Here is a 15,112-nt window from a genome sequence, read left to right as displayed (position 1 = left end):
TTTCTACCGTTAGATGGTAGAAGTCCAGCTGGACACAAAGATACATTGTAAGAGAAAACCTCGTAAACAGCTTCAGCATCCTATAAAACACAAGGAGTTTGATATGAGTTCCTGTTGTTTGCTCACATTTATTGAATCCCATAATGTGCCATAGTCCCCTATATAGGTACACTATATAGAGTAGGAAATAATGATTTCCACACACTATGTAGTGCACGATACGAGGCAACAGGGAGCTGTTTGTAATTCAGCCATTTTAAATGACATGGCCATAGAGCAAAGTTCATTAGGGAGTTGCGGCTGAGCGCTGCCAACGCGCTCCACTGCACTCCTGTCCTCACCCCTCAGCAGCAGGTGCGCGTTTCAGGCGCTTCAGCCAAACTTCTCAGACTTCAAACATGGCCGAGGAGAATATATATGAGAAGATAGATGAAGGTAACTTGTATGAAAAGCCTTTTGACGAGCCGGATGTCTCTGTTAAGGAAGAACTAAAGTATGAGAACCAAAGTGCGGTTTCCTACGATACACCAGAGACAGATGCGCTTTACTGCGAGATTGATGTGCAGAGCAAAGCAGGGAGAAGTTTGTCTCCAGATTACATGAACACTAATGAATCGACAGCGGAGGCAGAGGAAAACTCGAGTGAAGTCCAGAATGGCGTAGGTTTGTATGAGGTTCCAGCAGGGGAGAATGGAGAAGAAGGGTCATCCAGACACTCGTCCATGTTGTCCTCTGACCACTTCGGAGAGCCATGTGATGAAGAGCAGCTACAGGAAGCCATGTATGAAGACAACGCCGAGGATGGGATGATGATGGCCTTCTCACTACCCAAGGGCAGAGGCGCAGAACCAGACGAAGAAGTGGTGGACTACAGTCTCAAACCAGTGCAAAACAGCACTGTTGAAGAAGAGGAGAAACCTGTAGATCCCAGTCTGCCTGAAATTGCACTCTTTGTCAAGGTGGGACGCAGACATTACGCATTCATTTGGTATACTCAAGTTGCATACACTCCTGGGCAAAACAAATGGCAAAATATTACGCTTTTACTGGTCTTAACAACAAATCATTGGTCAGGAAATTAGCAAGAATTAAACAAATAAACTTAGCATGGGCTAGCTTTCTCCTTTGATTTCTTTAAATGTTTAAGCCTTGTGGGTAAACTTGCTGCAGACAGCTTTTTTATTGAATTTATTTAATTTCAATTTTACGTTCTTTTAATTTTGTACACCCAGACCATGTGTTTGTTTGAATTTTGCACCAAGCATTTTAATCATAACCATGGTTTTACCTTTGTGTACAAGAAGACTATATAGGTGATTTGTTTCTGGATTTTCCCCAAACAGTTCACCGCAGCAAAAGTAAATGAGTAAATGGTGGTACAGGACGTCTCAGAAGTGCACTTGTTTAATTTTCTGACCAATGATTTATTGTTCAGACCATTAAAATGTTAATATTTTCCATTTTGGGCCAAATGTAAATTATTTATTTATTTATTTATTTATTTTGCCAATGATTGTAGACTCTCAGAAAAAGAGTCAATTCCTCATAAGGTTCTTTTGTTTGTTAATCATGTCATAAAGGTGTTTCTTCTTCTAATGTTCAGAAATAGGGGTTATTGTCACCCATAAGGACCTTTCAGCTTTAGCTTGCTGACTGAAGGTCATGCAGGTGTGGCTGCATGATAGTGATAATCATCACATGGACTTGAACCATTTAGATTAAGTCCAAAAAAAAAGCTCAAATAGTCTCAGATAGTTTATTAAAGAGGCATTACATCGACACGGGAATTAAATATGTCATGGAATGAAAGTCCAAGAAATTGTCTTGACTTTGATACTTCAAGTAATAGTTGATCAGTATTTGGTCTAGCGTGTAGATAAGACACGTCCAGAACATAAGGAGAAGATTCCCAGTCAATCTGTCAGCTTTCTCAATCATTAACTTCTACTTTCCTGAAGTCATTTTGTTCCTAACCATGGGTTTCCAGTCACTGATTGTGGCTGAGTTTGCTCAAAATGACTCAATATGCTGGTCTAGTATACCAGTGTGCGTTTAACCCAGACACGGGTTTTAGGCATTGCATCAAATATTGGTCAAAATCATACATCGGTTTCTGTATCATAATTCTGCTCAGAGTTTCATCAGGACATAGCAGTGCTGTTTAATCATTCACCAGGTAACTGTACCGTCATGGAAACCAGGTTGAACCTGTGTGTGCAAATGAACCCATGTGTTCTCTTTACTTTTTGATAGAAGGGGCACTATAATCTCAGTGCGCAAAGGGGTCACTTTGCTGATTGAGCAACAGTGATTGACAACAGTGGAGTGTGTGTGATGTGTGTTTGAAACGTCTTAGTTTAAGTTATACTAAATATGTTGTACCATTTCTAATTCCCACAGAACATAGTCGTATTCGCAGCACTTAGAATAGTGTTAAAACACTGTGTACGGTTGCATATGCTTTTAACGACAACACAGACGTTTTTGAATATATATTTAAACACAGCCAACAATGGCTGATTTTACAACCTCGTGACTTCACCTCAGCAGTTTATGATCATCATAGATCACAGTAATAAAAGAAAAGCTGTCATGGACGTTTTCTTCACAGGACGTGAGTTTTCAGCCACGCTACAAAATAACAGATTGCAAGTAGTAGTTTGTAGTTATTGTGCTTTTGACTCTTGCTCATAATCCTGAAAAAAAAACCCATCATGATGTTAACATTACTGAACACTGAATTACATACAAACAGCTTCAAATGAAGAATAATTAACACTTTCAAGCCAGATATCATGGACTGGTGTTTATCTATTCCATTATAATGCTTATATAGCATGCTGAAATGACCTATTGATAGTGAAGGTGGTGCTGTTTCATTTCACAGATACTGAAGATAACTATGTGTGTTTTTTATATACCCAGTGTATATACTTATATACTCATTATTGATTTTATCTAACAATATGTCAATTGTTATTAGTTTGTTTAAAAATCTTATTTCTTATGTTTAGTACTGCCCTTAAGATGTTAAATAAGATATTTACATGTTTCCCAGATGACAAAATAATAGCAATTTACACAGATCATCCTGTTCAAAAGTTTAAACCCTCCTGGATCATAATGTATCGTGTTGCCTTCTTGAGCATCAATGAATGTTTGCCCCTTTTGTAATAGTCGTGTACGAGTCCCTCAGTTGTCCTCAGTGTTAAAAGATGGATCTGAACATCATATAGCCGCTGTTGGAAAGGGGTTAAATATGCGGAACATGCTGGAAAACCAAACAATGTGTAGGACCTGGAGGATTTTTCTGAAGAACATTGGGCAGTTTAACTGCTCAGGACAAACAAGGGACTCGTGAACAACTATCACATATATATAAAACTCTATATATACACACACACACACACACACACACACACACACACACATATATATATATAATGTTTGTTCAAGCTGTATCACTATGTATAATCTTGCTGACTTTATGAGCCATCCATTCAGAAGTGCATATGGCCCTGCTTTACTATCTAAAATCTAAATCTTTGCTGACTGATACTACTGATATGCCAAAGGTTTCAGTCATGCAGGCGTTTCTCGTTAAAAAAAAAAAAGTTTAAAGGTTGTTCAGTGGTGCAACTTTCTCAAATTCACCAAGGGTGAGTAATTTGTGAATGATTTGCACAATAACACAAAGGTTTTCGTTTCAAATTTATTTTATGTTTCAGCTTATGGAGTGTCTTTTAATTTTTCAGCTGTCTCTTAAAGTCTTATTCAGTTATTGGTGGTAATTCATATTATTCAGTAACTACTTTGCATTAATCAGTAACTACAGCATAGCTAGTACAAAGGGAATGTAGTTATGAGAGTGAGGAATTTTACGTCTGACGTTGCCGACAAGTGTCAGTTTAAATCTCTAAGGCTTATACGTTCTTCTTAGAGCCTCCCACCAATCAAATGCCAGAAGCAAAGGTAACATTGTGCTTGCAAAAATGCATCAACAAAAGGTTGAAACAAAAATCACAGAAACGAGAAATGGAATAATTTATTTTAAAAACAAAAACAAACAAAAAAAAAACGCTTGATTTAACACTTGAACTTTGTTTCTTATTATATTAATATTAATATTTAAATATTAATCATTTGTTATATTGTTTGTGATGTATTTTATTAACTTAAAACACAAAAGTTTCTCTTAAATAGTTAAATATTAGCTACCGTTTTCCTTGTGAGAAAGGAATTTCTGTCATAAATTAAGATGCTGTGTTGTGGGTGGGAGAGCACAAAAGTGGATGTTGCATTCAAAACCCACTGCTCCAGTGGATCCTTACACTTCAGTTGTCTAAAAATGCATGTCCCCTCCTTAGTATAGATGCAATACCATGGTAATTTCCCTACCCTGTGCTGGTTTAGTGGATGTTCTCCTCTAATGTAGCCCTCCTCACAAATAGGACACTTCACCCAAATAATAACTACACACAACAGTCTTAATTCTTTTTATCCCTCACAAATAAGAAAAGAAACAATGGCTACTAAAGGCCAATTCACATGATTGCTTTTATGACACGATTTGTTGTTATGCATAAGCTACTATTTCAGCCAGCAGTGAGAATTTCTAGATTTCACATGCATGTAAAACAAGACAGCAGGATGGATTACTGCTGGTTTACGCTTCTGCGACCACGTATTTGTATGCAAATCAGGATGTTGTGCACGGATGGTCATATGGGTATCTGCCTGTATACTTGCCTGTAACATGAATTGTACACTAGGAGGCAGTACTGCATGTACTAAACCACAATTTATGGAAAACAGAACGCAAACAAGTAGAATTTGATGCCAGCCGGGTTGATGGGGATGCCTCCACCACCAACCAGTCTAGTCCTTCCTGCTAATTTGTATGCCTGCAATATGCTTAAAATATACTTCAAAGAGAAATGAAGGTCCATCCATCCATCCATTTTTTGTACGGCTTATCCCACACAGGTTGTAGGGAGCCTGGAGCTGGGAAGGCTGGGGGACACCCTGGACGGGGTGCCAACCCACTGCAGGGCACAATCATACACATACACACTCACACACCCATTCAGACAGTATGGACATTTTAGAGATGCCAATCAGCCTGTCTTCGGACTGGAGGAGGAAACCGGAGTACCCGGAGGAAACCCCAGAAGCACAGGGAGAACATGCAAACTCCACACACACAGGGCAGAGGTGGGATTCGAACCCCCATCCCTGGAGGTGCGAGGGACCTATTTCTGACATTTGAACTTGCTGTGTCCTTGACCCTGTCTGGATCAATTACAAAATGGAATCTGTTCATCTGATGGTTATAATGATATTTTCATATAAATCCTACAAACATTCAGACACTCATTTTTGAGATATTGCACTAATGAGAATCCCGGACAGATGGACAGAGCATGGACAGACAGACAACTCAAAAAATTAATGTGGCAGAAGCATTAACTCAGAAAAGAGAGTCCCGTGGTGGAATTGGGAGTACAATGCACTGCATCTGTATATCTAACTTTATTTGTTTAATGCTCCAAATATTTGTATCGGTTTTCATATTCGGGTTTAAATCAGAAGTGGGCGTGGTCTAGACCAGAAGTAGTTTTTTTTTTTTAATTCTTATGTGGACCCTACTACAATGCCCCGGAACACTGTAAAACACTGAAAACAGCTGCTGGGACAATTAAGTAATTTTTCACTTACAAATTATGACAATAGTTTTGAGTGCAAATTAAACTCACATGTTTTCTACAAGTGGTCACATTAATAAGCTAAATTCTCTCCTCATTCTATTAAGCATACTGTATATAATATTAGTTTAAATTGTTTTTACACACCACAATATCAGTACAATAACAGTAAATTAACAGTTCACCTCCCAACTGTTTACAAAGGTATTCCGGATGTTGCCAGTACCAAAGTTCAAGTTCATTAATGTGTGGAATTTTTACTGCCTAAACCATGAAGTGTCGTGTTAGTATTCTTTCTGTAGCGAAAGCTGTTCATCCTGTACATTTACAGTATTCTACAATATTAAAAAAATAACAAATAGCAAAATTATTTTGCCCAACACAGACTAATTAACTGCAGTAATAAAGATCTAAGTATTCTATTTTTATATTTGAAAAGCATGTAAGGAGGAGGCATAATCCATAGAATGAGCAGCATAAATCTATCTGGTTTTGTGGAAAATTTCATATTTAACATGTACTTATGTATAACTTACATGCAGATATGTTTTGTTTAATTTCACACATTACAATTCACACTAGTTACAGGTATGTCCTTTTCCTGTAATGAATCATTTGAGATGGGAGGGGTGGATGGGTGGAGATCTCAGTATGGAGAGCACTGGTGTGGAGGTGTAGTTCAGCAGTTTAATGGGTTATGACCACTCACCCACTAATACGACTTCATTCCATAACTGAAATGAACTATTGGCATTTATGATGTTTCTTGCTGCCCCAGCGGTGATACACTATCTGGCCAAAAGTTTGTGGACACCTGACCATCACACCCAAATGTGCGTGTTGAACATCCCATTCAAAATTTAGTCCCCCTTTGCTGTTATAATAACCTCCAACCTTCTGGGAAGGCTTTTTTGGAGTGTGGCTGTGGAGATGTGCTCATTCAGCTACAAGACCATTAGTGAGACCAAGGCAGTGATTTCAAACAAGAAGGCCTGTGGTGCTGTCAGCATTCCAGTTCATATGAAAGGTGTTCAGTGGGGTTGAGGTCAGGGATTTGTGTAGGCCACTCAAGTTCCTCCACTCCAAACTTGGCACACCATGTCTTCATGGAGCTTGCTTTGTGCACAGGGGCACTGCCATGCTGGAACATGTTTGGGTCTTTTTGAAATTGTAATGCTACAGCATACAAAGACATTCAAGACAATTGTGTGCTCACAACAGTTTGGGGAAGAACCACATATGGGTGTGATGTTCAGGCGTCCACAAACATTTGGCTATATAGTGCAAGTGATTAAAAAAATGGAAAGGAAGTGTTTAAATGCTGGACCTTGACAGGAATTTGGAATGGTTTGAGTGAAATAGCACAGAGCATACTCGCCACATTTGCTCATTGTTTGTTCAGTCGAGCACTGTCCAGATTGTTGCTGGGTTGAACTGGACACTGGGAGATACAGTGAGTGGTCTTTTTAGCCCCAGATAGAAAGCATCATTGAGTACAGTCTCATTCCGTCTGCTAACCAAAGTGCTAGGCAATACTCAAATGCAGTCAAATGGTCAGGACACAAAGCTGAATGAAAGTCCAGGTTATTTAAAAGAAACAGTGTGATTGCAAACTGGTGATCAGGAATAGGAACTTGACTGGAAGTAATGCCATGAAGTTGCTGGTTGAGGATCATGGGAGTTGCAGACAGGGGTGTAAAATTTTCTAGTTACAGATAGAAGAGCAACATCAGTAACCTGATGTACTGTTTACCCAAAGTGTGTTGGCATTCAAAACAGTGTATCTAGTAAAAATCAGAAGGAAGTGCTAGAAGTATTGCTAGGATATGAATAACTGATATACATTGACTACCCCATATTAGACTTTTCATAAAACCCTGAAAGACTAGTCTGGTGCTACAACCAAATGCTAAATCATCAAATATTTAAACAGGAATCTTGTTCCCCAGGGCTTGCAAGGCTGATCAAATATAACCTATCGTTGTACGTCAGAGTGCTGTGTGTGTCCAGTTGTATTAAATATTGATGTAGCCAATTCCTCTACTCTTTTTTTCTGGGCCATGACTGAATGTTGTGTGTTAGAATGTACCATACATAGAACAAAACTCTCCAGAACATTCCTAGAACTCCAGGAATTATGTCAGGAAATTCTCTGGTAATATAATGTAGTGTTCTTTCAGTAGTAATCTCTCAGTCTGTTTTTATCAAGGAAGCTCTTTTGGAATCTGTCACCCACTTAAGAGATGTCTGAGGTTTCCAGAAAGTAATCACTATCAAAGCCTACTAGAAAGCAGCATGTTGGTTTGTCATTATGTGCTCCAGAGGTACTGTTTTCTCCCAGCTGCTGCTGGACCCAGGTGCATGACAAGGGGTGAATCAGGGCCAGAGCTCCTCCCATGGCAAAGCTGCACACCTTTTACCATCGCTCTCTTCTCTGCATTCTTGTTTGTGTGAGAGAGAAGCTGATCATACTTGGCGAAGGGAAAAGAAGTTTACTATAGAACAGCAGTAGCTCTGCTAGGACTGCTTGAACAAAGTGGGAAAATGTAAGGGCCAAGCCTTAGGATTGCTCTGTTTTGGACTGAACTCTGATCAAGATAAACTGCCTGCACAATGACCGATCTAACGTCAAAAGGAGGGGGACGGGAGCCTGAGCTTGAATTGTTTGTCAAGGTAGGAGAAAGAAGGGACATGAGAAAATTAAAGAATTAAGAAAAGCGGTTTACATCCTGGCAATGCTATTCTGTTCCTGCATCCGTGTAATGCAATAGTTGCTCTAGAGTTACAGCAGTACACCTCATTGCATGAAGAGTCCATTTAGGGTTTTAACTGTAGACAGTACATTTAGTACTGTTGTACACACTTGTGATGTATATTTGTTGATCAGCTCTAATATACCCATGCTGAAGATTAAATCAGGTTTTTAAATCAGGCTTGTGATGTACCAGCCTTAAAACTCCTCAGAGAGAGGAGCAGCTGCAGAAGCAAACAACTAATGAGGTGCTGATGCAGTCTTTTACTTGCTTACTTGTGGCCTCTGCAAGATACACACACACACACACACACACACACACACACACACAACGTACCTTTGTTTTCATGTTCCCACATGTAAAGAGAGTTTAAAGTGAAATGGAGCGTGTCTGACTTTTATTTTATGAACTGTACATTCTCCCAGGTGCATCATAGGCTCCATGATGTAAAAGAGCTCCTCCCTTATCAAAGCTGAACACCTATTTCTGTCCCTCTCAATAGAGCTGTTGTTTCACAGCAAGCTGCAATATGATTCGGTATTTTATATATTCTTCTTTTATGTATAGATCTGTGACTACAGTTGCACTTTTCCAAGAGGAGACGATGATTCTTCTGCATACATAAATAAAATAATCCATTCACAAATTATTGGGCATAAGCCTTCTTTAACTGTGGCTAGCAGAGCAGGCAAATCAAGTACTCTGTATTCTTTCTGTTGTCCTAGGTCACATGCTAGACTTCCTACAGCTAGTCCAGTGGTACTCCTGTAGCCATGTTTAGACATCTGATCGCTCTAGCATAGAGACAGTACGGGAGAGTGTCAGTTTGATCACTAGGCTGTGCTTCCATTTGCTCCTTATGAAAGATGTATTCATGTATTAGACATTAGTCTGTTAATTTTAGGATCCTAGTTATTTTCATATGAAATGGCTATTGTACATGATGTCTACAATACAATACTATCATGACTGTCATAGAATAATAATAAGAATAAAAAAAATAGGTATTTACATGTTCTAGAAATTCTTAACCCTCTACTGCATGAATTATTACAGTTATATAAAAAATGTTTTTTGTGTAATTATGTTTTTTTTTTTTATGTATATATACCACACACACACACACACACACACACACACACACACACTTATATATATATAATATTGTAGTTGAAAGGTATTCAGTGGGGTTGAGGTGGGGGGGGGGGGGGGTAAACAACAATGTTGGAAAGTATCATCTACTAAGCATGTAGAATTTCTAGAAAGAAATTACAGTTGTAAAAAGTATGCGGATAGATTTATTCACTCGAAATACACATAAAAGTTAGATCGAATCATGTTTTGGGTGAAGTATCTTTTTAATCCTATCTAAAATAAGGTGCAATCGCAAAACATCTGAATTTACAACAGTTTTTACTTTGAATGTGAAAACATATAATATCCTATTAGAGAAACCTAGTGTCTTTTTTGCTATGTAGGCCTGTTTTAATTCATGATTACACACACCACAGATCCTTTAGGGCATGTTGTTGCCATATGGCAACAATTACATGTTACCATTTAACACAATGCTCAAAATATATAAACATGTTATTTATCCCCTACAAACCTAGATGTGCATTATGAACATTCTGTATGACTAGGACACTAACCTCTTGCAGTACATTGTGCGGTATATTTAGGAGTTTGCTGCATATTCTACATTAGGCTACAAAAAAATGGCAAACTTCCTAAAATAATGCACTGTAAATTGAGGACTGGGCCATTTCATACATACTTTTCAAATATTGCTTAAGGTTTCTTTGGATGGTTAAAGGTTCAAGCTTACTGAATGTATTCTACTTAGAACCTTTTCTACCAAGGAAACCCTCTGTTGTGATAAGCCTTTAAGGTTCTAGGTGGATTTTTTAAAGAGTTTTTCTTTATACGCTTAAATTGTATCTCTGCATAGTTCCCTATAATTCTTCAGTTATTTGAGCTCCTTATTTCACAGTAATAATTTGTTTCTTTGAGAAATTTAAATACATTAAATGCATATCCTAAGAATGAATATCACTTAGTTACCATTTAATTTTCAGGCGTAATGCCAGATTGATCAAATCCGTTTGAGGTGCAAATGTTAAACCACAATGAGCTTTATTGTGAATATGAAACTAGTCTTCCTAGACACCGACAGTTTCTATATGAATGGGCTAAATATATGCGATTAATCCAAAAGAGGGCGCTGTTGTACTTTATTGCTTGCCTGCAGAGTCTCTATGTTCATCAGATTATAAGCAGGGATGTTTCATTTTAAGCAACTTGGGACATCTCAAACTACAGTGTGTTGTATTAACCTCTGCTGATCTTTGATATTCATGGCCTATTTGTGGTTTCAGCAAAGCTTTTACTATAAAAATGACTTGTCTGACAGAGTTCAGTAAAGTCTGTGGTCACTAAGTAAAGGACTTAAGACTGTGTCATGAGAGAGTCATTTCTCAGTGTTGTGTGGTCTGCAGGCCGGGAGCGATGGGGAGAGCATCGGGAATTGTCCATTTTCCCAACGCCTCTTCATGATCCTGTGGCTCAAAGGAGTTGTCTTCAACGTCACCACTGTGGACCTGAAGAGGTGAAAACTTATCTCATACAACTTACCATTTTAAGTATAAAATATAGCTTTTGTGATAGATTTGATTACACACACACACACACACACACACACACACACGATTTTCAGTTTGTGATGATCAAAAACCTTTACTTACATTTTTTTTTTGTCATATCATATCTGATATTTTGTTCAGGAAACCAGCTGACTTGCATAATCTGGCTCCAGGCACACACCCTCCTTTTCTCACGTACAATGGTGAGGTCAAGACAGACATCAACAAAATTGAGGAGTTTTTAGAAGAAGTGCTAGCACCACCAAAGTAAGTCGCTGGATGTTTTGTAGACTTATATAGTTTGGTAAAATATAGAAGTGCTTTTGAGTGGGGATTGTGGTTTTAAACACTCTTGAAATACTTTTGGTCAGTTTCAGTTATACATTAAACAAAATTGTTTTGCACAGGCTGAAATTATGTCCATAAATAGTCAACAAATTGTTCATTAACAAGTCCTGTTCATTTAATACAACCCCAATTTCCAAAAAGTAATAAAAACAAAGAGGAGTGATTTGTAAATGTACTTTGACTTGTATTTTACCATATTTTATACTATACTATACTACTATACTATACACTCATATACTACAAGGATATATTATTGCAATCTAGTGCTGACTGCAAAACATAAAGCCTTCTGTCTGTAGTACTGAGCTTTGAGTTTATGTTTTGAAATATGTCAAAGATATTATTAAATGACACAGAGTTGATATTTGCTGAAAGGAAGGGGAAAATGCTATATTTCTGTTCTCTGTGTGCCTCAGATACCCCAAGCTGGCAGCCAAGCACAGGGAGTCCAACACAGCAGGGATTGACATATTTGCAAAGTTCTCAGCTTACATCAAAAACTCACGGCCAGAAGCCAATGGAGGTAGACATGTCAAACCAGATCATTTGATTTTCTGAATGGATGTAGTATTTTATAGACACTAGTATGCCTGTGTGTAGCGATATTTAAAGATGATATGAATATTGACCTTTCTGCGACTTTAACGGGTATATTAATAATGAATAATTATACATAAGCAGTATGTAATTTGAATGATTTAAGTGTGTAATATGGATTGCGACAGGGCTGGAGAAAAACGTGACAAAGGCCCTACAGAAGCTGGATGACTACCTGAACAGCGCTCTGCCTGAGGAGATAGACGCAGACAGCATGGAGGAAGAGAAAAGCTCTAACCGCAAGTTCCTGGATGGCAACGAACTCACCCTGGCAGATTGCAACCTCCTGCCAAAACTGCACATAGTCAAGGTGAGCTGCTCACAGCCCTGTACATACACTAAGTACAGCATTGTGACTGCAAGTAGTGTGACAGGTTTAAAAATGTAAAAATAATTGTGCAAGCTGAGGTTTGACACTTTGATTGCTTTCCATTGTTCTGGCTCTTTTCAGGTTGTTGCCAAGAAGTATCGTAACTATGAGATTCCTACTAATTTGACAGGAGTCTGGCGCTACCTGAACAGCGCCTATGATCGAGATGAGTTCATCAACACCTGTCCTGCAGAAAAAGAGATCGAACTGGCCTACCTGGATGTAGCCAAAAGGCTGGTCAAATAAACCATAAACTATCAGAGCAATTAGGCTTTATAGGTGCCGTCAGAAATAGACTGCAGTGGTTTTATAGAATTTAGTTTTGTATCATTGAAAACAGATCTTGCAATGAAACCACTCTGGTTAGCCAGAATTCTGTTCTGCAACACAAAATAAAGAAATATGATGACTCACTGCAGGGCAGGGAAGTCTCATTCCCATGTAGTGATTGTGTTTAAACTATCTGTCAAGGCTAGATTAATAGTTTTCCACAACTTTGCTTTTTTTTTCAGCTATTTTGCTGCATTTCTATTATTTACATCAGTAGATTATTTTTATTTAAAGACGATATTATCTGTCAGTGACATGCATATACATTAAAGATGACAGCTAAAAATAGAAAGGATCTATTAATTAGTAGATTCCAGTTTCTAATTTGAAGATGATTTTCAGGACTCAAGGTTGTCTTAACATAAAAAAAATATATATTTGATAGAAATACTCAAGCTGCTTCTAAATGATTATTTAGAAAAAGAACAAATGTGCAGTGGGACAAGGTAAAAGTAGAACAAAATGTTTAATGCACGATCGGAAAATCACATTTACATTTTTTCTCTAAAAACTCTAAAAATAATAATTACAATAATTACAACTCTATATCAGTTATGCCTCTAAATCAATTCATTAACATATTAATATACATTGCCAGCTCAAATATCAAAGACCTATTTAATTTAAAGTATAGGTTTTATTTTGATCCAAAAGACCCTCTCGTTTTCCTATAAGCTCCTTGGTGAAGTGCATTTTATTGTGTTAATATTTTACTTATCTTTTTGTCAGCTGATATATGTTTCCAAAAGATTTAGTCTTGAACTTAATTATATCTGATTATTTTGTAATTTGCATTTTGAGTTGTGTGGCAAAGAAGATTCATGACATCCCGTAATGCTGTTAAATCAAGTAAAGCAATGCAGTCAGGCTTTTCTCCAGCTCTCCTCCACTCTCAGCTCTGCTGAAATAGCACACAGCTCCACAGACTTGATAGGTCCTCATGGAGCTCGCTGTTCTTGTGTGGCTTGGACAAACATTTGATATGAAAGGGGAGTTTGGCGCCAGAGAGGCCTATCCTGCATGAACCTCTATGAATAAAATAATATTTTTACAGTTCAACTTGCATTATTTCATTTTCCCTATGCACCATTTTTGCTAATTAATATAATTATATAGGGATTATATTAAAGGAAATGGAATTTATACTGGAATTGAATGATGAAGCTTAATATGTGTGGTTGAAGTATAAAATCTGAGCTGAAAACAATTTGCCTAGTGAAGGTGAAAAGACTTTGACAATAGATAAAGCTATGCAGTGTCATCTGCATTTCATTGTCTGTTAAACACAAGAAACTTTCATCATCAGGTTGAAGATTGATGACCCCAAACAGCTTTAAACACTGACTTTCAGGCTATATATCAAAGTTCTCTTGTTCCTCTACTCTATCATTAGGGTGGAAAAAATGTCCAAACCATCTAGATTTTTCCTCAAAAGAGCCTCACTCCAAAGACCTGCGCCCATCAGATTTACAATAGGGAGCAGCACTATTTACCCGAAGTGAGCGCCATCCAGAAATAACAGAGCAGAAAAATAAATGGAGCCAGCCATATTTTTCCACACAAGTAAGAAAATATATCCAGGGCTTGTGCCTCACTGCTTAACATAATTAGTTCTTAAACATTCTACGCCTTGGATCTCTGCACTCACATTCAACATTCTCCAAGCAAGATAATATACAGTATGGCATTAATGTCAAACATGTCCTGCACTCATCCAGGGTTGTAACTCTTATCTGTTTACACAGACGCCGATGATACACAACTTTCCTGGCTCCATATGCATATGAAGAGACAATCTACAGACACTGATTATATCGTGATTATATTACATGTGAGCTTCACACTGTGGGATTGAGAATACCCATGCTGTCATACTGAGGGTATGGCCTTTTCTTAAAGGTCAGAACCTGAGGCTCATGCAAGACACTCGAGACCGGGGTGGAATCCATGTCCAAACTCTAATATAGCAGTTATATTATATATGTCTAGCAGGGATATTATCTCAGCGAACCATAATCGAGCTGGCCTATAAGGTGCTACTAGCAGCAGACATAGACGGTCTTGGTGAACTCTCGCTAGAACTTGTAGGAGCAGAGCGATCGGGGGAAAGGCGTACAGATGTGACCTCGGCCATGTGTGTACCATAGCCTCCAGCCCCAATGGTGAGGGAGGAGTGAGAGCAAAGCTCAGTGGGCAGTGTGTCGTCTCCTCAGAGGCAAACACATTCACTTCCGCTTGGCCGAAACTCTGCCATACGGTCTCCACCACTTGTGAATAGAGCCTCCAATCCCCGGGCCTCAGCTCCTGCCTTGACAGGATGTCTGCCCCCACATTCCGATTGCCCGGAATGTACATTGTACTCACTGA

General features: G+C 38.3%; 1 protein-coding gene across 2 annotated transcripts; it reads left to right on the top strand.

Annotated features, from left to right (window-relative positions):
• Nucleotides 1-322: 322 nt before the first annotated feature.
• On the top strand, nucleotides 323-13,804 carry clic5b (chloride intracellular channel 5b). Of its 2 annotated transcripts, none has more exons than XM_053614496.1 (6): nucleotides 323-959; nucleotides 10,957-11,066; nucleotides 11,242-11,367; nucleotides 11,865-11,971; nucleotides 12,174-12,355; nucleotides 12,497-13,804. In XM_053614496.1, the coding sequence occupies exons 1-6, from the start codon at nucleotides 399-401 to the stop codon at nucleotides 12,659-12,661; spliced, it is 1,251 nt and encodes a 416-aa protein (XP_053470471.1). In that variant the 5' UTR covers nucleotides 323-398; the 3' UTR covers nucleotides 12,662-13,804. The 2 variants fall into 2 exon arrangements, with proteins under 2 accessions (XP_053470471.1, XP_053470472.1); XM_053614497.1 differs by lacking the exon at nucleotides 323-959 and adding an exon at nucleotides 8,304-8,378.
• The last annotated feature ends 1,308 nt before the right edge of the window (nucleotides 13,805-15,112 follow it).

The sequence above is a fragment of the Ictalurus furcatus genome, chromosome 25 (assembly GCF_023375685.1).
Source record: "Ictalurus furcatus strain D&B chromosome 25, Billie_1.0, whole genome shotgun sequence".
NCBI lineage: Eukaryota > Metazoa > Chordata > Actinopteri > Siluriformes > Ictaluridae > Ictalurus > Ictalurus furcatus.
Note: the sequence above shows the minus strand (reverse complement) of the source record. Positions and strands in the feature narration are given on the sequence as shown.